This window comes from Pseudopipra pipra, chromosome 9 (assembly GCF_036250125.1).
Source record: "Pseudopipra pipra isolate bDixPip1 chromosome 9, bDixPip1.hap1, whole genome shotgun sequence".
In the NCBI taxonomy this organism is placed as follows: domain Eukaryota; kingdom Metazoa; phylum Chordata; class Aves; order Passeriformes; family Pipridae; genus Pseudopipra; species Pseudopipra pipra.
This window is the reverse complement of record NC_087557.1, coordinates 2,936,357-2,962,249: the sequence shown is the minus strand read 5'-3', so window position 1 is coordinate 2,962,249 and position 25,893 is coordinate 2,936,357. Positions and strand designations below refer to the sequence as shown.

The 25,893-nt window shown below is 41.6% G+C and overlaps 2 protein-coding genes across 4 annotated transcripts in view; both read right to left on the bottom strand.

Annotated features, from left to right (window-relative positions):
- RABGAP1L (RAB GTPase activating protein 1 like) overlaps positions 1–25,893 on the bottom strand; it is a 226,667-nt gene that overhangs the window by 145,552 nt on the left and 55,222 nt on the right. The window lies entirely within an intron of this gene.
- GPR52 (G protein-coupled receptor 52) lies at positions 5,217–13,665 on the bottom strand. The gene is made up of 3 exons (XM_064664131.1): positions 9,870–13,665; positions 9,049–9,786; positions 5,217–8,160 (listed from the first exon to the last, which is right to left on the bottom strand). The coding sequence occupies exon 3, from the start codon at positions 7,966–7,968 to the stop codon at positions 6,883–6,885; it is 1,086 nt and encodes a 361-aa protein (XP_064520201.1). The 5' UTR covers positions 7,969–8,160; positions 9,049–9,786; positions 9,870–13,665; the 3' UTR covers positions 5,217–6,882.

The window sequence follows — 25,893 nt, the reverse complement described above, 5'->3', positions numbered from 1 at the left end:
ACAGGTCTTGCATTTCTAGGCTGTGTTTGTTGTCTTGGCTTTGGCAGTTTTAGCACACCCTTAGCGCTTCTCCAACTCAAGCCACAAAGTGGTCCCCAAGGCCCCTAAATGAACAAAAAGCTGCCACTGAAACCTCGCCATGAAATGACTGTTTACAACCCTTCTGTACGTACAGTTGCATAAAAACTCCCTATAAAAACTGCAGCGTCCAAAATCCACCCGAGTACGGTCAAATTCTTAGGAAGGCTCCGTTGGCCTATTGAGGGCATAGATGAAAACCAGACTAATCTGTTCTTGACCCAATAATAACTCATTACTTGTAGCACATAGATCTCTCTTTTCTTTAATGACAATGAATTTCCTTACCATTAAAAGCCCTAATAAACAGAGCTCTGCAAAACCCTTGCTGAGGCAGTTTAAGGCACTGCTGCCCTCACCTGTCTCTCACCCCTTTGTGAAGGATTAACTCCATGAGAAAGAGTTTAAGCAGAGGGCAGGCACATCCCTCATCCTGGTACCCAAAAATGGGTTTGTGCTGAGCTGCCGGTGACCCCAAACAGCCAAGGGAAGAGGAGCTTCTGCCTTTCCCAGGACAGAACAAATTTGCCTGGTCACATCTAAATTTAGATATCACACAAGAACTTGTCAATAGTACTTGCAGAAGCATAAATAACACTGGTGAGATCATACAAGGACTGGAAACCCTCACCTGTACAGGTGTTTAAAGACTTTCCTGCCCAAACTGTATGAAATTCCAAGTACATGTTTCACAAGCAACATACTTGGTTCTCTCCCAGGACCCTCTGTTAAACTTGCCCAAACCACCACCCTATCCTTGATTAAACTACTTCATAGGATTGTAGAACATGCTGAGTTGGAAGGGACAAATGGACTTCTTCCATGATGAGAAGAATTTGTGCTTATTCAAATAACTTCCAGAAGAAGGAAAAAAAAGACATCTAATTTCGCTTAAAGAAAAATAAGAAACAAAGAGCAATTCTGTCAAGACGCAGAAGTGCCCTCACATAATTCACACTGACACAGCTGAGCTTCTCCTTCTCAAAACCTTGATGTCTGTCCCTTTTTCTAACACTGCCAGCTGTAAACTTTAGACTGTGGGTTTTGAGGAAGGATAAACATCACTCAGGAAAAGCAAAACTCTTCTCCCTGGTAATCACTGCACTTACAGAAGTTTCATTTTTGCACCCAATCACCTCTTCTTTGCCCAGACCGATCTCACAGTGGTTAAAACGAAAATCCTTCAGTACTGCTGTCACATCCTGCTCCAAAGGTTTAAGCCTGGCAGCAGTCAGCATAAGGCTGGGATAAAATCCCAAAGATTTTACTGCCTGAAATCACTTTTCTTAGCCACTTGTCAGAGCAGCTGAAAGCATTAAAGTTTCCTTACATTCATCCTACCTTTCACAGTCCTTGCACAAAGAAGAGGTCACAAAAACTACGGATACAGAAGTGAGGGGTTTTCAGTATTTTCTTGGGGCTGTGCTGGGGCAAGGAGCCATTAACGGCTTCCTCTCCATTCACATCCCACTCCTTCAGCACTTACAGCTCACAGAGCCCAGAGGATTGTCCTAATATTAGATTGGAAAGGAATCATTGCACTGTAGAATGATTGGAAAAATCGCTGAACATGCCGAGTCGGAAGGGGCCCACAAGGATCCTCCAGTCCAACCCTCAGCCCTGCACAGGACCATTCCCAAAAGTCACACCCGGTGCCCCAGAGGATCATCCAAACCCTCCTGGAGCTCTGGCAGCCTTGGGGCTGTGCCCACTGCCCTGGGAAGCCCGGTCAGTGCCCAACCACCCTCTGGGGGAAGAACCTTTTCCTGAGATCCAGCCTGACCCTGCCCTGACATAGCTCCAGGTCATTCCCTGGGGTCCTGTCCCTGGTCACCAGAGAGTAGATCAGTGTCTGCAAGAAGGAAGCTCCTCTTAAATACCCTTCTACATCACTTTTACCCCATCAGCTGTAATGGCAAAGACTTCTGTTGACAAATGAAAAATGACTGCAGAGACCTGTGTATATAAATTCAGTACATAACTTAAAAAAAATTTAAACATGTCTATGTAAAACAGGGGGGGAAAATCAGGCATTACGTGAACTCTGTTTGGTTAGCAAAAATCTTTAAGCAATGTTCCAGGCAATGCTGCAGGTGACAGGAAAACTACCTCAGTGATGCTGCCATTTCTGGAAAGGCGTAGAAATTCATCGGCATCTTATTAACAAATTCGCCTTTGGTTTGGCCGTTCACATGACATACATGAAGTATTTCAATCAAAAAAGCCCAACCAAATCGATCTAATTCAGTTCTTCAGCAGAACAATGCACTACTGCATCCATTAAAAAAAAAGGAGTCAGAGGAAACAGGTGGCAAGGATTAAGTCAAAGACTTGAACTTCTCCTTTTGGTGACAATGACAATAAAGTTGAAAGATCTGTAAATTAGCTGATCCTGCTGGATGGCTGGGGAGACCACTGCCACCTTCACTGACGCTTCTCCCCCGCGGCAACACTGGCCTGCTGAACCTCTGGCACTGCTTCCTGGCAAACTCAGCTCCAGGACCATCATGTTCCAGGGCCGCTGCAACAGAGCTGGGGAGCTGTTAAAGGGATATTCCCAGCGGTTTGGGGACTTACAGATCCTCAGCAGTCCGACGCCAGCTTTAAAAAATAAAACCTCAGTGTATTTACAAGTTTAGTTCCCACTATCACATGGGAAGAGAAAGCACTTCCACACCATGATGAGATCGATAATGACGGAACTCCTCATTCCATGTCAACTGGAATATCGACCGCTGGGGTCATTTACCCAAAAAAGGACATTTTACTACTTTTGCTGAGTGCAAAAACTAAGTGTGCTTATGGATATTCCACTGACAAACACTAATGAATTTAAATTAATCACAAAACCAAGAATTCTAAAAGGTCTTCCTAAACTGTACCTGTGAAAGGAGGCTCAGTAAAGCAACTTTTCTCAACTTTTCAGCGGGGGAAGTACAAAAATAAACCTTGCACAATATCTCGTGCTTGACCAAGTACAGCTACAAAATGGATTCTTAAGCAAAAGCGAGGGGAAAAATATCTTACTTTAGGACAATAAGTAAACTTTTAAAAGACATCAACGTGCTTTTCATCACTACAGTTCCTCTTCCCTTTAAAGAATAGTATTTTAAGGAGAAAATCTCTTAGCCATTCCAGAAAATAAGGAAGCATATCAAATTTGGTAAAGGAAAGATTACTTTTGTGGCAGTGCTTTTGCTGCCATCACACAATTTTTAGGACTTTTCCTGAGGCTGATAGACATGAGGTTCCAAAAATGGTGAGGCAATCACCCTTGACATTGCCTCTGGGGCACTGCCAACAGAAGTATTCAAGAGAAATGCAAGAGCACAATATAAACTACCTGCAAAAAGGAGGGTTTTGGATATATATTTATTTTACTTATCTATTAGGTCTATCTCTTCATTTTTTCATTTAATATTTTACGTATGTTTTCTTCTTATGGCTACTTTTTATCACCTCTGTTATCAACAACATATTTTTCCTCTCAACTTCTTTAGTTAGTCTCTGCTCACCTATTTACCAGGTATTTCACAAATCAAAAAGATCTTCAGGTACATGAAAGTGGGATGTGTACGCCAAATGCCAGCTTTAAAAGTCTCATTCTTTAATCAGATTTTTGTACAAAAACATGAGACTTCATATAATGACAGAATGTAAATCAAAAATGACAGATCGGGGGACTGGAATTTCTGTGACTCCTTTAATCCACTAAAACGCCCAGCCTTATGATTTTGGAAGAGAATTTAGCACCAGCTGGAACCCCCAGACAGCATTAGTAAAATAAAAACAAACCTCCCTCAAGTAAAAATTTTAAATCATGAGTTCAGAAAACACTTCCAAAAAATGAAACACACTTACTAAATTTAAAAGATTCATGCGACCAAGCACCAGGTCAAATCCTGACACCTGGGAAACAGCAAGAAGAAAAGCAATATTTAAGTCTGCTGAGGATGTACAATTTGACAGATGCCAGGAGATTTATAGAGAACAGTTTGAAATGTGATTTTACAGCAGCTGAAATTCAGCGCCCAGGTAAGTGAATTAATGTTCTTGCAGCAACAATATTCAACAAAAAAAAATGAAAAAAGGGGGTGAAGAACCTTGGAACCTACAAGTTCTTTGCAGGGTACTGGATTTCTAGTATACTCTCTGCCTCCAAGAGCAGCCTGAGGGAAAAGGAAATCTCTAGTTCCACTTGACAACTCCACACGGTAGAGAGGAATGTATTACTAGCTCTGCCCTCCAGGGTGAGTAAACCTCGTGCTGCAGTCCCGGAGGCCAAACCCTCTCTCTGACCTCCCATTTTCAGGCAATAAAGCTTGAAAATCAACTGCACTGCTGAGGTCACACCGACAGGGTTCAACTAAGGCACGGCCACAGCTGAGTTACCTCAGGTGCTCCTGCACGTCTGCAGTTACAGTACCACGCTCACCACGCAGTTGGTGCCCCCAGCCTGGCTTCACTAAGCGTTAATTCAACTTCAGGCACTTCCTAGACCTTCTCCTGAATTTCAGAAGGTCCCACCGAAACTTGTCCCCCAAAGCGCCAACGAAAAGCAGAAGCATTAAGCGGCCAGCGCCGGAGCACAGGTATGAAATGACTTTACTGGTACGAAAGCAGTCCTGGGAACAGTGAGAAATGAGGTATTTCACTGCTCCTCACCTGAGCCCTGCACACCGAGGGCCTACTGAGCAGGACACAATGACACACTAATGACAAAGCGAAGTGAACCCAAGCTGTATTTGTAAGAACAGTCGGGGTTACACAACCTTACAGAGCAGCAGTCAGCCAAAAAGAGCCTTCTGAAATAAACAGCAACTTGTCACAAGAAGGCAGCAGACACGTTCCTGCAGACATGGAGCATTACCAGATCCATGCGAAGGACAGGACTTATTTTTCCCTAATATCTACGAGAGCTGCTTGTCAGCAACAGCTCGGCTCAGCTCGAGGAATGTCTGAAGTCATGTTTGAACCTGCTTTGAAAACTGTGTAATGCCAGAAACTGGTATCTGAACGTTTTAGACAGCAGTTTTAGACAGGTGAGCAGCTTTGAGGTCTGGATTTGAAATCCTTCACCCAAAAGAATTTTCTCAGAGAACAGAGGGTGACATCAGGGAACTAACGCCAAGGCTGGGTTTGATAGACATAATACTACTTTATTCCATTGTTTCAACTTTCTTACAGGTTTAAAAAAAACGTACAGGGGTTCAGAACCACCTCAACAGAACAAAGAGTACAGAATTAAGGGAGCTCTAGAGTCAAACCACAAGTGTGCACAGGTGGTCAGCTTCCATTACAAAAAGTAATAGGCACAATCTTTACATATGCATTTTGGTGAAAGAAGGAATAATAGTGCAGTGTTAAAAGGCACCAATAATCAATAATTGGGCCCTTTTTAAAAGCCAATAACCATCCAAGAAAATTACATTTGGCTCAAAATCATAATTTAAATATTGTATTGACTGGCATGCATCTGAACCCCTGGCAACTTATTACACAAACCTAATGTGCGCCCTTGCAAAATCAGAAAGATTTCATCAGTGGACCTGAAAGTCAGTTCAGTACAAAAGGAAATACTGAAGCTCTTGGCCTGTAATTAACACTAAACTGTCTTGTTCACCTCCTCTGAGAACACTTGTCTAACAAACAGCTATTCAACAACGGCACAGAAGTGTTTCTCTTAAAGCAAGTGTAAGTTTTTTTTAACCCTGTAGCATTGACCTATTCCATGTGCTAGGAAAACATTAGGCACAGACTACAATTTACGTTTTCCCTTAAAAAAAAATAATAAGTACAGTATGTGCAAGTGAGGTTCACACGACGGACTGACAGCTACAACAGTGAGCAATTTAGACTTCCCAAAGAGAAGGGCTGGTTAGTTTGAATTCTCCAAGCAGTGCTGACACACTGCTATGTGCCATTATCATCTCTGCATTAGGAGTGTCTGTGGAGCCAATAAGGAAAAGCTTTAGTACACCCTTAAGGACACCACATGGATACCGTGTGCTGATTTAACGGGATCGACTGAAGGAGTCCTTGGACACAGGCAGCTGCAGTCACTCAGCCAGCCAGGAAGGGCTTGTGCTTTCTGCAGGAATAATGGTCTGAAACTCAGTTTACCTCGTAGGTGCCCTCAAACTAAACTCCCCCTGGACGCAATGGAATCTAGGGATGCAGAGCATGGAGGAAAAGAGGGGAAATGAGAAGGAGAGGGAGAGCTCCTCTGACAGTGGTACCAAAACCTGCCAGTTAATTCCAAAGCATCATGCCCAGGGTAGGGTTTATGCATTGTACAACTGAAAATTGTACAGGATGTGAGCAGAGACAGAGCTGATTATTAACCTGCAGTATCTACTACAGTCCTCAGGTATATAGTTTATGGATAGCTGCTTACTGTGATGTTGATTGCTTCCTCTTAAATATATTGAGATTCAGAAGGCTACAGTATATTCTGACATAAAGATAGTACGACAGCTTGTCTACAAGGGGTAAAACATAAGGTAGTAACTAAGTTATTTATTTTATGAGGAACCTCCTCTGATAGTTACTGGTAGTTACTTCATGCCCTTTGAAAGGTTTTTAGTCCTGACTTTCTTCATCGTCTCTGTGGAACTGCTCTCCTCACAATTCCCCCAGAGTCCAGTGACCCCTCTCACAGCAGCCTTTTCCTTTTCCACAATCCCTTGTAAACTCCCTCTAACACCACGGCAAGCTGTTCAAGTAAACATTTCTCTCTGGCCAGTTTCCAGACACAGCAGATACTATTGAAACTCTGCATTTGATTACATGCGCCCGTTGTCTCTAAATGGAGCAGGAGTTAGCCCGTTTCCTCGGCTTAGGGTCCCGCACATCCCTGTCTTTCAAACACGTGCAAGATGAACATATTGTCTCCGACAGTCTCCGCAGTCCCAGCCTGAAAACGCTGTTGGAGAGGCTATAAATCACACAGTTGCAGAAACTATTGCTTATAGCAAGCCATGTCGTTAGGAAGGAGAGTGCGGGGTTCTCCAACACCCTCGAGCTCTCCAGCAGGAAGTATATGATATAGGGGAGCCACAGCACGTAGAACACGCTGGTTATCCGAAACAAAACCATGGCATAGCGGCGGTCGGGGCTGTGCCCAGTGTCCCCAGTAGCATCCACTTCGTGGCTCGGAAAGCGAGCTCTCCGATCGTTTATCTCTTTGGTGTGCTGCCGGCAGATCTTAAAGATGTGGAAGTAGGTGAAGCAGATGACAAAGGCAGCAGGAGCGTAGAGTAAGCACACGATAAAGCCAGTGAAATAGGCATTAGTTAGCCAGGAGGTAGCACACCATTCAAAAATATCTCCATGGTAACCAGGTTTTCCCCAACCAAAAAAGGAAGGCAAGAAGATCAGGCAAGAGTATATCCAGATCAAACTAATGCAGATTCTCAAGCGACAAGGGGTGACCAGTTGGTTATAGGAGAGAGGCTTTGTTATAGCGAGATAGCGATCCACACTGATGCAAGCCAGACATGCCATAGACACGCTTTTGAGCACAGAGATGATATATCCAAAAACTTGACAAGTCAGGGACTCATGGACACCTGTCGGGTAGTGGAGCAGTGACAGAGTAGGAACCAAGCAGCTGACTCCAACAAAAAGATCAGCATAGGCCATGGTCTGAATAAAATAGCTGGTGGTGTAATGATGCAGGAGTGGAGCACAGTGGAAAACAAATATCACAGTTAAGTTACCCGCAATGATTAAAAATGTGAGCAAGACAATAACGACTGTCTCAAGGATACAGACGTCAACTGCATTGTAGTGACCAAATCCAAGAGGGCAGGAGAGGTGCTCAGATATGTTCATAACACTACTGCTCATATTCAGAGTCCTCCATTCAATCCATCGGGACTGGTTCATGCTTTGTGCTTAGGGAACACTGCAATCTGAGCCTGAGTGAGCAGGTGACCTGCTGAACAGCAGCTAAACTCTGCTCCAGCGACTCCAGATCTCTCTTTGCAGACACTGCCAGTGCTTACATGGGAGGGGATTACAGTCCCATAGCTGTTGATGCCTCCTCAGCATCAGTGCATCACCTCTGGCACACCTTGGCTTTAAGGAAAGAAAGAAAGAAAGAAAGAAAGAAAGAAAAGAAAAACAAAAGCCAGAAAGAGAAAGGCCACTGATCAGCTCCTCCAGTGCTCTTGACCCATCTTTAGCAAACAAAAGGCACTTCTAAAACAAGCAGGTACCCAGAAATACAGAAATAAAAACTGACAAAAGGGACACATTCATTTCCCAGGGAAGGAGGGGAGGGAAATCTCTGACTGCTTATTTTCCTGAGAAAGTCCTTTGCTTTGGAATATACCGGCGAGAGGGGGAGGAAGGGAAGGAGGAACCTCAGTACAGCTCAGGTTTCCTGGACCAGCAGTTACTGGAGATAATCTTTATAATGTCTCAGTTTAAATCACAGACTGACTGAAAACTAAAGGAAAAAGTTCATCCTCTAATGCTGTCTTTCCTGGTTCCATTCAGGAGATGGTATTCCGTCTTATCCGTGCTATTCATTGGAAAGGTAAGGAAAACATTTTTGTCAAGGTTAATTCCAATAGACTCACCACTGTTTGGGTATTAATAATGAATTTTATTTGGAGGGAGATGGGTGGGGGATGAGGCAGACTTGTCCTCTGACTCCTAAGAAAGAAAACATACATCTAACATACAATGAGGAAGATTGTGTCTATTCACTTGAAAATGAAAATAATTTAAGAATAGAATTTGGAGACTTATGTCAATATTCACAGTTCCTTCAAACAGTTATAGTCCATTACAATTATTAATGTGAGACCCATAATTCAATGTCCCCAGAGACAAAATAAATCCTCTTGAATTTAATTTCAGCAACGCCAATTTAAAATAACCATCTTTGGAAACTCTGCCATATCTGCTACAGCGGATCAGTACCCAGGATTTCATAGGTATAGCCATGATATTGCTCACCTCTGTAGCAACACCTGAATCATTTCACAAACCCCCACACAACGAGCTCAGAAACTTCCATCTGCATTCTGCTGGGAAGCTAATGAAATGCTGATTTGACTAGAAAAGCTGCCATTGTTTACTACTCCATTATTCTGTTATTCAGCTTCATCTTCTCAGGGGTTTAGGGTTTCTGTAATTATTAGATGATCGGCATAATAAATAATTGCTTTAAAAGAAATGCTCTTCTAATTGCAGGAGATTACCTTGTTCATTTTAGTCAAAATTATGGAGAGAGAAAATGTTAAAAGAAAGGATCTTCTGTGTTCAGTCCTAAGTAAATGCTTGATTAGTTCAGGAACCATTAGGCAGGTACTTAAATGTATACAATCTTGTTTTTTGAAAGGCCCCTAAAACGTTAAAAACATCTTTAATCCTAGAGTTCCTGAGACTAGAAGACTGGCAGTGAAAATTAATGAATCCACATGAAATAATCTCCAAGGTCATTCAGATATTACGCTGGCATTTGTTTTAAGTCCCTTTAAAAGTACCGGGATCTCTCGGATGATTTTAATAGTCCTTGCCGTGTCTCCGGGAGGAATTTCAGACACCAGAAGAGCTCAGTGTTCAATTCTGTCGCAGTACTTTGAGAGAAAGCGTTCTTTTTGGAGTTCATTTCCTGTTTTGTATCACCACGCTGTAAAGTCCTTTTAGGTTTTATAACATCCCAGAATATTTCCGGCTATTCACTCCCTTTGTCTATAATGCAACGATACAAAAAAAAAAAAAAAAATCACTCCTTCCTCTAATTCCCCGCTAAAGCAATAGAGAAGCTTTCTCACCTACACGCATCCTCTGCCGGGGAGTTCTGTCAGCGCGGTGCGGCTGGAGCGGTTGGCGCTGCTTCCCCCGTGCGAGCGGTGCCTGCACCTGAGCCCGCTCCCGGCTCCTGTTCCTGCTCCTCCTCCTCCTTCTCCCGCCGCCGCAGCCCGCCGGCGCTGGAGCGGTGCCTGCCGCTCCCCTGCTCCCGGTACATCCAATGGCGCCGCCGCTGGCACCGGGAAGGGCGGCGGGGAGGAGGGAGCGGAGCGGAGCCCGCCGCACCGAGCCGGGGCAGCCGAGGGGCTCCGCTCCGGGAGCCACGGGGTGCACTTTTCAGGCGTCACCTGCGGAGGTTTAATACCTCGGCAAAGGTGTTACAATTTTGCTTGGCGAAATACCTGCCCTGGTTAGACACAAATTTTCTAGTCTTGCTTAAAAGACAGTTACAGCCCCTCCCCCCTTTTTAATTACTTCCCCTAATTAATTACTTCCATCCTCAATATATAGATTATAAAACTCATCTGCTCCTGGTTTCAATACCGTACCAATCTCTAATTGCTTCAACATCAGTTTAAATACAAATACTTGTGAGTAGCACATTACTTTCCAAACTTAACCCAATTAACTGAGCTCTCTACTCCTGCAAACGGATGCTGCTATTCCCTGATTAAGGACTCAACTTTTGTTTACTTCGTGCTTTCCAAAAATAAACCCAGTCACAGAAGTACAACCATCAAAGTTACCTCACACAGCCACGCCGTGCATCCTTAGACACTGAAACAGCAGCTTAAGGTACCAAAATACCAACCACAGAACAGCATTTTGGGCTATCGATCAGCAAAAGATGTGTCAGGGATGGTACTGGAGGCTTTAACCAACTAAGTCATTAGAAACTACAATGATTTAAATCCTTTCAGTTCCCAGGCAAACCACAGGCAAAATTTTAATAAGCTGCTCCTGGGTTAACATCTTGTATTTCGAGTACTGCCTGGAGCGAATATTCAAGGCTGAATGACAAGTCTGTAGCAATGTGAGGCAGCACAAACTGCAGCAATGTAAGAGTGGTTTGCAGTAAGGGTGTGTGATCACTCCAAAGTCTTCCATCGGAGGATTTAATAAATATTAAACTTGCTCTGATACCTCAGAATGGCAAATGGCTGAAACAATAGACTTAATGACTAAATTTAGCCCCCGAGCACAGCGTTAAGCCCGAGCTACCCATACCATGGGCAGAATAACAGGGAGCAATTTTTATTCCTCCTCTTTTCACTCTTGTGAGGGAGGAGGAGAACAACAACGGTGAGCACAGGCATGGCAGGAACCCGGACTTCTCCACCCCCTCCCCGGGCTGGCTCGTTGGCACCAGGGACATAAAGGGCCAGAACACCTTAAAATGGACATTAGAAAGCCCCAAAGGCACAAGGGCACATCAGCTAAGCAAAGGTAAAGCGTGACATAAAGTGGACCACAGGATGCTCAGTGCATCCTGCATCCTGCTCCATACAGATTTGAGGACTGGGAACTACTAAAGCTCCCAGATGTCACAGCGACCACTGAGTCACCTTGTTCCCAGGTCAGCCCCAGCTGGTGCCCGCTGTGTGTGCCTAGAGCGCCCAACTCTGACAACAAGCCCTCGTGGCAGCCAAATATTTCAGCTCTGGTACAAGAAATCCAGGCTCTGCTGAGTAGGTAACAGGAAAAATCAATGGCAACCTCTGCTGGTTGGTTCTAGACACAGGTAAAACACTTCCTTTGCAGAAATTGTAATTAAAGGGACTGAGTGCTTCAAAAGTAGGGAACTTGGATTTCTTTGTGGGAATACAAGCAGGCTTCCTTCACTCTCAAAAAGCCAGTCATGCTGCAAGCTGCCAGCGGCTTCATCACTTCAGCTACTCACTGCAAATTCCACCAGGCTGACGGCACTAACTTGCACTATTTTACATAGATTTGGAGGTAAGTGAAAATTAAAGCAGAAATCAGCCAGTCCTGACGAAACTGTGCAATTCTAGATGGAATTTTACAAGATGTGGCAATACCAGAATGTTGTACCAGCGGTGGCACGTTAAAAGCTCTCTGGGAAAAGTTTACATTTGTGTTTAGAGACACATTTGAGAGTCTGGAACAGTTTTAAACAAATGTTCTTCAGGATTTTTTTAATTTGTGTGTAAAGAAAAGGAAGTGAGAAAGAGAAAAGCTCCACTGGAAGAATTTAATGGCTGTCACCAAGGCAGTGTTGTACACAGTGCAGAAGTTCCATAGCTGGTTATGTCCAGCAGAAGGACGGAGCACTCTTCAAGCAGAAGAGAAGGAGCAATTCCACACCTTCTTTATAAATTACATCCGCTAGAAACAACACAAGTTGCCACCCAAAACAGAAGACTCGCACCATCTGATGCTGCAGAAAACAGAGGGGACGTGGTAGGAGCATGAGCTTTGTGTATGCGAAGAGAGGCTTTGAAAGCAGTGGTGATGTGTGACCCGGAAAGGAAACCAGACAAAGCTCCTCAGATAGAAAAAGTCCATACATACAAAGAGAGATTTAGAAGCTCCAAGCAGGAAAACAATCTATTGGTCATTCTATTTGGAAAGGAATAGAAATATTTGTTTCCCAAGTCTTTCATTTTGAGGCAACAGGACTGATGGAAACAATCCCTGCAGTGCACATGGCAGCATCTCAGTCCCACCACTCATTTGTAGTTCAAAGCCTTTCTTTGTTAAATTATTGGATGGTCACCCATATTAAATGGACAACAGTAATTTCTGTAAAATCTTTTTAAAAGCATTGATTAGAGCAGGGAGGTGCAGCTGAGAGCGTGAGATGAGGAATACAGTAGTTATTTACTTAGGTGCAGACCTGAATGGCAGTGCTGATATATACCAGCTCCTCAGCTTCTTTTCTTCTGCCCAACTCTGTTTTTTAAGTACTACTTTCTTTTATGCACTTTCTTTTAAATCTGTATAACAACGGTGTTTCTTCAGTTTGCTTTATTTTTAAGCTTAACTACCTCTGGCATTTACCTGCCCACATATCTCATGGACGGCTTGATTTTACTACTAATGCCTCCAGAATAATTCTATCCTATAAAGTTTGCAGTTGTAGTGCAGCTTAAAGCAGGAGAGGAGGAAGGAAAATCAGTTGTTGCCTTAAAAATTGTGTGTATGTGTAGATGGTTGGGTTATTCTACATCAGATTAGCATCTAAAGTTGCTCTGTGAAGTCATATTGGTGCTGTATTTAAGGCAGAAATTGGTTCTATTTGTTATTTGGAATATAAAGCCTCTTCCCCAAATCCACCCACTACAGTTGTCAATTTAAAACCTGCCATGGAGAGCTCCGACTTACACAGGGATTTTGACCTGAGTACAAGTGTATGATGAGATATAAGAAGTGTGTATATATATATATATATATTTATATGTACAAACCCTTTATTTTTCCTCTAAACAATCTTAGCCTTCTTAAACCCTTTCTGTGGGAAGGTACCTCTTGATATCATCTGGTCTAATGCTCTGCTCAAAGCAGGGCCAAGTTCAAATTCAGGTCCAATGCCAAATTTAGGCCCTGTTGTGCTGGGTCCTACATCCAGCTGAGCTGAGAACATCTCCAAGGATGGAATTTTCACAGCCTGTGACTCCCATCATCCACTCAGGATTTTTTTTGCTGTGGTTTGTCTTCATCCTCATCAAGACTAAACACTTCTGGGCCAGTAATGAAAATCCAGAAGTGTCAGTTCTGAAGGAAACTACAGTGTATTGTAGAAATTTGTATTTCTCCACCTGACAGTCTCATTTATTGGTTTTGCTATCACAGAGCAGCTCCTTTCCTTCTCCCTCCCACCCCATGATCCCAAGGAATGCCACAAACATTTTACAGTGCTACATACTCTTGTGCTGCAGCAAAGACCAAGAGGTACCAGTGACACAGCTGCATTTCTGAAATGCAGATGCTCTTGAGGAGCACTTAACTTCATGGATGCAGGAAAAGTTATCCCCAAAGCCTGCACAGGTCTTTTCAGCATTAGGGCAAAACTGAATTTGGTGGCAGCAACACAGCAGGTTCTGTAAGGTGGGGGAGAAGGAAGGAGTAATTTGGAGTGGAGGGTGGGGGCAGTTCAGGAAAGAGGTTGGAAGGGGACAGAGCTTTCTAAACGGGGAAGGGATGTGGAAGGGAGCTAATGAGCCCTTCTCCTTTCACTACTACTCCAGCAGGCTCAGGTTCAAGCCTGTTCCTCCACTGGACTCCCAGCTCAGTCCTTTTCCAACACAGTTTCTAAGGATGCAAATATCAGTATCACCTAACTGTCAGGCAATTAGGATGCTATGATGCAGAACAAGAAGAAATGGACAAATAATATTTTTTTTCATGTGGATCAGTAGACAGAGATGGGCATTCACATTTGCAAGTTTATTGTGCAGTCTTTTCATGCCATTAAGCAACAATTACATCGAACATTTCTAAATCTTGAAGCTTTTAAATTACCTCTTAACATTATTCATGTATTTAATAAATACAAAGCAAGTTTTTGGAGTAAATTGCTGCCATAATCTCCCCTTAAACACTGCTGCCTGTAGTCTCATGGATTATATTTCACAGAATCACAGAATGGTTTGGGTTGGAAGGGACCTTAAAGATCATCTTGTTCCATCCCCCTGCCATGGGCAGGGATGCCACCCACAGATAAATGCAAAACAAAAAATGAACATTTTTTTCTCAGGAGGAGCTTCCCTCAAGATGATATTGATGCCCCTGTGACAAACGGCACCCACTTTACAAACTCAATTCGGAGTGACAAATTCCACCAAATTCCTGTGCCTCGAATCAATAGAAACAAAACTCCATGCAATAAACTGTCAGGAAGTGAATCTCCTTCAGGGAAATGCTGTGCATTCTAATGAATGGTGATAATTAGCATTTTTCAGGCACTGAACAGCATTTGCTTTAAACAAACAGCACTTAAACTGCAGAAGGATGCTATTTACTGACTGACCACATATGGTAAGAAATGCATTGGAAGCACAAGAAAAACGTCTTAGGATGGTATGAAAAGCAAAAAATTAAACATGTGCCCCCTCAGTTTCATGCCTGTGCTACTAAAACTAAACCACCTGCTCTTAACAGTAGGACCATCTTAAAAAAGAAAAGTATACTGGCGAAAGAACACAGACTTACTACTTACCACTGCTCCCTTCTTACAAGGGATAATTAAAATATTCACCTGTTAAATCACAAGACGGAAGACAGCAACTAAGAGAATGATAAATGAAGAAACAGAGAGAATAGTCTGTACAGTGCAGATAGTATTACCCTTTCCTTTCCTGAGAGAATCATTTCTCTATTTGAAATAATATTTAAAAGATTTCAGCACGGCATTCATTAAACTTTTTAGCAGCGTGTTTTGACACAGTTGTGCTTTTACTAATACTTTTGTCTACGTCAAGCCAGGAGTTCCATTCCACAGACAGTGGTATTCTAAAAGTGTATCTCAATGTCAAAAAGGATTCCAGCTGACGTGGCAGGAGTGTAAGATTAGTCAGTATTAGCAGTAATTCCATTTCAGCAGAGCCAGAATAAGAATTTTTAAGGCTACTAAAAAAAAAAAAATATCCCAAACACTGCGATCACCTACTTTGATTTTTCACATACTGGGAGCCAAAGAGTTCTCTTAAACTACAGCATGACCTTTTAAAAGGCAATCAGTTTTGATTTAATGAGTTCAACTGATGAATAATTTATTGTAGCCTTAATTAGGAAGCCAACTGTAAGGCCTGTGCAAAAGCAACGACTAAGACACGAACACGAGGATCAAACCCACATACTCCTGTCTGTCTTTTAGAGCCACACCTTTGGATGCACCAAAGCATAAAGTTCCACTTCCTTTTCTAAACATTGTGAAGTGGCAGCTATTGCGTGACAAACTCATGGATACATGTCAGGAGCAGACCGAAATCCACTTTCCATGGATGTGGCTTGGGGCAAACGCTCAAGGAACATCCTCCAGAGCATCCAGTCTAACCCAGACAGGCTGGCTGCAAACATGTGCCCAGTCACACTGACAGTTCATTCCTCATTCGCATACAGAACTGACACATTCCACTCTAAACTTTTCCTTTAATAGATTTTTAAAAATAGTGCTTGCTCAAGGAGCAGAGAGGTGGCTCAGAAAAGCACAGAACAACCAGGATCATTTAGGAGATAAAGTCCCAGCTCTGACTGTTAGTGGGGGCAAAAAATCACAACTGAGGAGTGGTTATTATTTTCGTGCAGGATCCACTGGGGAGCAGGTGGGACCAACCCCAGATCCCAATAAATCCAATTCCATTGTTTCTTGAGAACAATAAAGCTAAGAACAATTGAAATAAATAGTGATTTTTTTCAAAGACTATCTTTAAACCAAGTGTTACTCGGGATTACTATTTTATCACTTTGTGAAGAAATGGAAAAGAGGAACGTGGAAAGGATATGGCATGAAAACTATTTATAGCCTGAAGGGTGGCACAATTTCTTTTCATGGATTTTAAGCTCAACTTCATTTAGACCAAACTTTCCTCCCAGCTGGAAGTGCTGAAGAGGTATCACTCATATTCTCCTCCAGCATGGATCTATATCAGCACACACTAACATCGACATCCATGTATGAAAAAAGACAAAAAGACAAGGAATAGTTTCCTACCGAGAGTGGTGTAGGGGGAAAATTTTGCAAATAACAGTGGAATTAGACTCCTGGCTAATTCACAGGCATGGAACCCGGCAGTGGGAGATGTTTGGAAAAGGCCACTGAAAGCAGGAATTACTGATTTTTAATTTCCCCTCACCTCGAGTTAAAAACTGGCTAATTAAAATTTATAAAATCATCTCACATCTGATAACTATGTTTCAAGATTAATAACATTTAAATACATTCAACTTCCAATAACCAGCAAACTCTGTCTTAAATTACTTTGATTGTATTAGATAATGAGGACATTTATATTTATAGCCAGAAATTGGCACATGTAAAATGTTACATGAGCTGAGAAATTGTTAATTCTAGAAGAAATACCAAACCTGACATTATTTGCCATCTCTAAGAAAAATAGTTGAAATTAAACATATACTTTATCAGCACTAAAAACAGGTTAAATATAAAGACAGCATATTTGAGATCTGCAAGTCCTTTTGGAAAGGACAGTATGGGGGAATGGAGAAGTCAAGTCTACAGATTAAGTTCAAGTCCAACTTCTTTCACCAATACTAAATTCACACATAAACCTTTCCCCTCTGCTCAAGATTATGGTTTTTAGCTAAACGTCAATCTCTTATTTCATATATTTTAAAGACCTATCACAAAAAACTGCTCATAACTCAGGGTATCAACAGGCTGAAATCAAAACAGCCTGTAAGTCAGTGACCACACACTTTATTTATAGCCATTCCATGTAATGAAATAAAGATAATGGAAATTACCCACTACTGGTTAAGGTTTTTTAACACACTAACTACAAAACATAAAACCAAAATCCTAACAGCAATTTCCTACAAAGGAAAGGCTTTACACAGTGATTTGCATTCGTTTTTCTGCCTAAGTTATGAAAACACTCAGTAGTCAAAAAAATGCCAGAGAAATGGAATAAGGCTAGATTAAAAAAACCTTATTTTTCAGCTAATGTTCTAACCCAAGTGCTCACAGGGGATGAGCTTTGCTACATTTCCTTTCCCCCCCAAAAAAGGTTCTTTCTAAAACAAAACAAAAAAAAAAGTAGGGAGAAAATGCTTACATTCAAAAAGCTATATTTTATTGTTATGGCAACTGATGTGCTAAAAATATAGAAATAAAGTTGTTATGGCAACTAGAACTTTAAAGGCAGTCAAAAGTAGAATAATCAAACATTCTGCTGGCTTAAAATGTAACGTCTGTGACTCAATTTTCAGAAAGAGCTTCAGAGATAAGTAGAGGTTGGGGGTTTTTTTGGATTCTGCTTTAGAGATCACAATTAGTACAATTCCAGAGAACTCCACAGAGTACAAGGGAGCAGACCAAGGTGAGCAGAAAATTAGTCATCCCAAGTTCTCACAGCCAGTAGGAAGAAACACACACCTTATGGCACTTATTTGATATCCTTGTGACCTTACCCACATCTACAAAGTGTATCAGCTTATTATCAAAATCAACAGCAACGGGACATCATTTATATCAGTCACCACAACGACCAAAAGACACCATGGCACAGGTCGCCCAGAGAAGCTGTGGCTGCCCCTGGATCCCTGCAAGTGTCCAAGGCCAAGCTGGATGGGGTTTGGAGCAACCTGGCCTAGTGGAAGGTGTCCCTGCTCATGGCAGGGGGTGGAATGAGATGATCTTTAAGGTTCCTTCCAACCCAAACCATTCTGTGATTCTATAACTAAAAGTTACTTGATGATTTTAAATTAAGTACTGAAAAGTGAGGGAATACAAAAATTCATCTGTCTGAAGCAGCAGAGTTCTGCCCCTTGATACATATGGAATTATAAAGATGACTATAACTACAAGATTATGATATTTAGATTTCTGGTACATCCTTGATGATCATTACAGGGCTCCTAACTACACAAGCACTTCCACAGCAATCTCAGAGAACCTGCTGTCTCCTAACACTTCTCAGACTGTCAAAATTGCTACTTCTATTAAAAATTAACAAAACTGTGAAATGGTCCAAAGCCCATACTGAGATAAGCCTTAATTAATAGTAAGCAAAGTATTTAACAGATACTTCAGAGAGTTATGACTAGAAACAGTAACTTATACTGGCAATATTTGCACTGGAACCATGTACATGGCATGTGCTGGGATCCCAGTGAAGCCGATATTTTAACACAGCAAGTGCTTTGTATTTTGGCTTCACTGCAGTGAGTATCAAGGCTCCTGCCAGCATTACTCATAACTCTTTTCTGACCCACATGAAAAGTCTCTCAGCCCAGTCCACCAGAGCTTTCAGCATGCAGGACCAGCATGGCCAAGAACACAGCTCAAAGTCAGGTTCTTCACTTGCCTGACTTCTTCACTTGAAAAAGAATCAGAGTAATTCCTTATTGCAGCACAGAAGTCAAGAGATGTACACTGGAAATTCAAACAATACCACAAGGATGTGGAGTAAGGATAACACTGACAAATTCAAGGGTATTTCTGCAGTTTTGCTTCCCCAGTCTCAGTATATTAATCCTTGAGGTGGATACAGTTAACTCTTAAGCACTATGTGAAGCCACAGGTACTTCTAGAAAAGCAAACAATGTAGGTAAATGTTACCTAATGAATCTGTGACCAAGTCAACAGCTTCTGCAAAGGCAACTCCATGTACAACACTCACTAACTACACCTATGTTTGCATCAGCTAGGATAAACCCTGGACCTGGGAATATCAATGCTTTAAATCACAGTTTTAGAGGGACTTTCTGCCTATGCCTGGGCTAAAGGAGCCAGGCCGCATCTTTTCAAGCTTTGGTGCTGACTCAACCAGACACTGCAGACACTCCTGAAGAGACAACCAGCTACCGCTGCTCTGAGCCCTCTATAAAACTAGTTTCCTCATTGTATAATATCCTAAACTTAATCAAGTTCGGCTGCCCCAACTGTAAGCTGAGTTCAGAGAAAATGAGCAGCCACCCAAATACCACTCCGTAACTGTGTAAATCCATGGCATTCAGCATCATTCTTGTTATATCAGGAGTAGCCATTCTGCACTGTATATACATGCATACATACATTAAAAGCATCCCAAAAGAATATTTATTCCAACACTTGCAAGCACATTTTATCCCGAACATGCATTGATGTATTTTCAGTTTTCCATTAAAGAAGAATTTGAGGGTCTTCATAGACAGGCAAAGGAAATCCTGGACAGTGCCAAAAAAGACCAAAAGAACTTCCTGAAATTACCTTTACAAATCCACAAAAGATTTGCCACACAGGTCCCAAGGAGCACACTTGGACTATGATGGTACATTAACCTACCTAAGGCTGCCTCCAAACTGGCCTCACCTGCCCAACCCGGCATGTGCTCCCACCTCACCCCACACCTGCACAGGGAATCTAAGAGGGAAATGGGGGGAAGGAGGTTTTCTAAATAGAAATCCACGAATTACTGCGATTAGCCCTGAAATTGTTAGGTAAGAGTACACAAAAGGGACCTCTTCTGGCAAGCCCACGGTCTGAAACCACAACCCCCGTTAACAACTATTTAGTTTTCCATTCAGGCTGTGTACTGTACTACCCAGGCAAAAAAAAAAAAAAAAAGAAAAAAAAAAAGGTGGTATTTTGAAACTGGATTGCTTTGGAGACAAACCAGCCATATGAAGATGGCTTTGTCATATGCAGGATGTGATCAAAATACGTGAAGCTCCATATCGTCAATGTTCAGTTGTCAGCTTAAGAAACAATTGATGAAAACCCTCAACAAGTAAAAAATCTCAGCTGCCAAAATATTTGTGTATGACCACAAAAACCTATAGAAGCGATTATTAGAAAGAATATATGCAGTAGCAGATTGTAATACAACTCCTTTTGGTTAGTTTACCTCAGCAGCTGCAAATTTGCTTGCTGATAGGGAAATTACTCTTAATTTGTATGAACATACTCATCACTGCAAAGGGAGAAAATTCCTTAATGGATACAGGCTGAAAAGAAGAAATATAGGTCTCTGATCTCTTCTGAAGTGATTACAGTTAAATCTACTTTCATACTGGCTCATCCCTTTAAAAGAATATCCTGAAGAAGACACAGATAAGCATTTGGGGGGGTTTTATCATAAAGAAGACATACATTAAGTAAGGTAGCAGGAGGTATCAGAATTCACCCCTATGCCAAATTCCAGTCTAGATTTAAGTGATGTATTCATCACTTACGTATGACTGGATTTTTCTTCACATGCAGCTCAAGCCTTGCTGGGTTTTGTTACTATTTCAATTGTTCTGGACTGCTGCCCACTGCTATGGGAAAACATGCTTTAACCAAATGCTGGCCGCCAGTTCTGCTGTTAATAAAGGCATTTGAAGTGACTTTAAACACCAATTTAACTGGAATTCTCAGGAGAAATAAAAGAGGCTGGATTTAAAGTATACTTCTGGATTCTTCACGTTTGTCTCTAAGTGTTTGGAGCTCTCTGTTTAATTCTTAAGGCATCAAACATTAACATACTGAAACCTGCAACTAACAGTCAGGAAAAGGTGGTTTGCTCTCCTCAATAAAATATCTAGGATTTCTAAAACTCCAGCTCCAGCTTTGGAATGCTGCAGCCTCCTGAATAATAGTTATGCAACCATTGTTTGAGAGCAGAGGATGGTGAGAAAGAAGTGGATTTGAGAGGAAAGAGGAATACCAAGATCAAGTTGATCGTTTAAAATCGAGTTCTCTCTCAGGAATCACAGCTCTGGTCACGGCCACAAAGCCATTTGCTGCAGTTGAGCAGTGCCCTGTGCTGCCAGGGAGAGATCATACCCACAGAATTTCATAAAGACAACACACCCTGCAGAGAACTTCCCAAACGGCCCGTTTTACTCAGGGGTGTAGAATACCATTGTTTAAAACATTCTCACTGCTACTGCCACAGGAAAACTGAGCACCTGTCAACGAACCAACACTCTAATTCAACATTCTAATTCAACCTGTTCATGCCTCATCTAGGAATACATCCTGGAATTTCAAAGGAGCTCTGAGGAGCCAAGAACCAGCAGCTCTTACCACGCACTGAGGCACTGACACATCCCCATCCCCACTCCATCTCACTTAGCAAAACACTTGTTATCTGCATCAATATTCATACACCCTGAGCCCAGGAGACTGGCTGAATATCCATTCTCCCAGGAACCACCATTAAACCTGTTCAGGCCAGAACATCGCTACTACCCAAGGCTTTCCCAGTGTTTGAGACGATGGGCAGCTCTGCTCCCCCGCTCTGCAGAAAACGGACCAGAAATTCTCACACACAAAACCCATCACAGGCTGCAAGAGGGCACGTGCAAATCTCATTTGCATTCTACCCTTCAGAACAAATATGTCAGTTTATGTGGCTTCTAGAGCAGGGAAGTCACACAACACCCCAAGAGCCAGGAATTGTACTGTGAGTGTCATTTTAGTGTTATCATGAGTGGTTATGTACAGAAAAGAAATTGTAGGAAAATTCTTAACATGGCAGAACGTTTCATCATTTTATGCAGGCCCCGAAAAAAATATCAATGGCATTATTTTCCACTTCAAATACCACACATAAACATTAAAACTAAGATAATAAAACCAAAAATTACTAATGGATGCTCCTCCTTTATTTCCTCAGGAGAGCTGTCATTATATTGAAGAATTCCTTTGAAGATGAAGAGTGAGCATGAGATTTTCTCTTTTGTGCACACAAAACTGAAAGATTTTCTTCAGATGAGCTCTAGATGAATCAAAACTTGGCAAATAAAATTCACCTTAGGGACATTTTATTCCTGAGTTTGTAAGAGTAATATTAACATCTACTATGAAACCAGGTACCCCAGTACATTCATCATAAACTAAACCTTTTATCTGAAGTCTGAATTTAAATTAAGCTATTTAAAGAATTAAAATTCTGTCAACTTCTGCTCTTCAGAGACAATTATTTTTCATTGATTTCTACTAAGTATTTTCAGTTCATATATACATCATTGTCCCACAGTGTTGCAGCACCACTAAAATAATTCAAACAAGTAGGTGACTATAACTGTCAGCACTAACAGCTCATCTTATACCAAAAATGAGCCTTCCCATCACTCCAACCAACACAGGAACTGATTTTTCTCTGCAAACCACATTAAATTATAAAAATATCGGGAATCTACTTGCCAGGAAATGAATTATCTCAGTTTAAGAGAAGGGTTAAGGAACAGTCATCCTATTCTTACCCTTTTAGAAAAGGTGGGGAAAAGTAAAATCTAGAAACTGCTTATAGATACTGAATTTAAAAGAAAGAGGGAACTAGGAAAGCTGCATGTACATCTCCAAGTGATCAGCTCCTCCAGCATTACTTTGCTTAATATCCAAGCCTCTCATTCAAAAAGCAATATATCAGGTATTAGTTCTCTTTTTAGTCAACTGGAAAAAAAAAATCACATTTTAATTCTAATTATTGTTGATCCTTATGTAATAGGATCTTTTATAATTGCTAAGCATACAGCTATGCCATCCTTGATATCTATTCTCTCTAAAAGTGAGGGGAGACCATTCCTAATTAGTAAAGAACTAATAATGTTGCAAAGAAAAAAAAATGCTCCTGGCTGCGCAGAAGCCCAAACTTGCCCATTTTCAGTCAGGACAAACAGATGCAGCATTTTGAGCACAAATATTTGCTACAAAAATACTCTAACGTTTCAGTCCATTAACCAACCCGCTGTGGCAGCTGGTGAACAGTCATCTTTTTAATTAGACACCCTTACTGATTAATTAGTCTCAGAACACTGAGCAGTGGAACCCTGCACAATGCCACTGGGACAAAAAAAAATATTCCTTTTCCTCGTGCAAACTTACCCTCCTTTAGTATTGCTGCAAGTAACAGGCTTGATTCATTCCCTACTCAAATGAAAATAGCCTTCCTATGTAAGAAATCCTCTCAATCCACAGCCAAACTGTTTCAACCCAAATGCCTCACACAGATAAAATCAATCAAACAAACACACAAAACCACACAAACATGGCATCACAGCATCAGTTTCACAGTCAACCGCATTTAATCTTCTTTGTATAAAAACAGTGGCTCATTTGTAGTCTCCTCCACTCTCCATTTCCTAACTATGCAAGCAAAAGGCAATAAAATTAGAAAGCCAAGTCAATATGAAGTATGAAACAACAAAGCAAATACCTTTTCTCATTTTAATGGTTTGGACAATTTCAAAGTTTAAAAAGTGAATACATTTCTGCATTAGGTTTACATGAAAGCTGATCTTTACTTCAGACCTCTGAGCTCAGTTTGCAGAGGGATGTATCAAGAAACAGATAAAAGAGTTAATTCAATGCATGGAAGATTGTGCTTAAGCACATGATGAAACTTCAACAACAGTATCTGCTATTTTCAGCTACCCCATCTCTAATTTTTAATTTTGGACAAGAAACAATTCCAGAAACCTGAAATCTTAACTTCTGTTTGTTTTTTTTTTTTTTCTTTTTGGTTTATAATGGGAGTACTTGTCTTACAGGAGTCAGGAACAATAATGCTGGTCCAAACAGAGAAGATAAACTACATCTATTAGCTCTAGATTGATTTAATTTCATCCAGCCCCAAACCCAACCCATTTGCTCCATGTTCTGCAGCAATAGAACATCCTTTGCTATAACTGGTCCCTACAGGATGAGAATCAGACCCCTGGAGTAGTGATACCCCTCATTAGAGCCATTTTCAAATTGCTAAATTACTGAGATAAATTATTTTCATGATATGGCAATATTTAATCCCCAAATCAATGACTCTCATATTTGCTTCAGACCTTGGAAGAATTCTTAGGATTTTCACTCTTCTGTGGAGTGGCTTGTAATGTTATTGGCCCAGACACAAAACACCATTATACAGTCAGCAGACAAAGCTATTTTTTGGCCAACTCTTCTGAAGCCTGACCCTTTAATTAGTTATTATCTCTAACTGTTCCAGGCACATGCTCATATTGCCAAAGGAAATTATGGCAGCACACAAATAATCTTATTTTTGGTTCTCTTACAAGTCATTTGTAAGGACAGCCATTGAGTCTCTTGAAGACCTTCAACTCAATGTCACCACCCAGCTCAAAAATGGGCATTCACATCCCTGTCCAGACTTCCATTGCTTTTAAGCACAATACTTTAAGTACAATACCACCAACATCTACTTTACCTGACAGCAGGATTAGTTTCTGATGTTACTTTAGAAAATGAAAATAAATTTAAAACAAGCTTTGTTTTCTTAAACCAGAGCAGCATTATTTAAAACTAATCTATATATATTGTTAGATGAACTTTATACACACCGTTCATTCCTTCACGGAAATCAGGTTACAAACTGAAAACCTTCCATGAAGAGATGATACGTTTTAGAACCCTGCCAGTACTACCCCGGGTTACCATAAGCAGATTTTTCTCACTCTGCTTTTCTTTTCCTTTAAATAAACAAGTAAACCACACATTTCTCTCTCCTGCTGTGTACTTTGTTTTCCCCTTCCATCCTGTGCCATGTGCAGCGGGGTGACGAGCCCATGGCACATATGCCAGGGAGGGAACTCAGGCACATTTTGATTGTCACACAGAACAGATTTCATATATGTCACAAACGAGGCAGCTGCCAAATCACAACTCCTACTCTCTCAAATTGCATGCAGGGCCTACTACTGTGTTCCAGTCAAAATTCCTGAGTGGTTCCCGGTAATCATCAAGCTGGAATTCAGCAGCAGACCTGAGACAGTGCAAGGATAGTGCTCGTCTGCACAACAGCGTTTGTGAGAGCAGAAGTACTTCTTTCTCCCTTCCCTCTTGGACCTCCAAACTTACCCACAGATGGGAAATACATCCGATATGTCTGTGAATGCTGTGATATGAAAAAGGAAACACAGCCCACTGGATCATTCCTGACAGAGCACGGACCTCCAGTGAGCAAGACTAGAGGATGTGGAGGCCCTCTGGAGAAAATAAGTGCAGCATTGATTTTTCTAAATGAGACATTTTATTTTGCTTTCTGTGCTTAACTAGAACTCTAAAACAGGCCCCAAATTACTTTCTCCTACAGAACACACTGAACAAAGCACTCCTCTGGCTGAAAACCACTGCAGCAGACTCCAGAGCCCTGCATAGGGATGGGTATGAATGGTACAAACACACAGCCAGATGTGTCAGGTGGTGGGAATTACAGCTGCCCAATCCAACACAGCACTGCTGCACACAGCTGGATACAACAGCAGATGTGTCTGTATTGTGGTCTCTCAACTAAATTCAAATGCTGAGAGTCTGCTGTCACTCTGTGCATCACAATGCACATGTTTCTGGCCCGCTAACAATACAACCCTCAGCAGCAAGCACAGTTTCACCAGGAGTTAATCAGCAACACTGTAGCAAAGCCACAG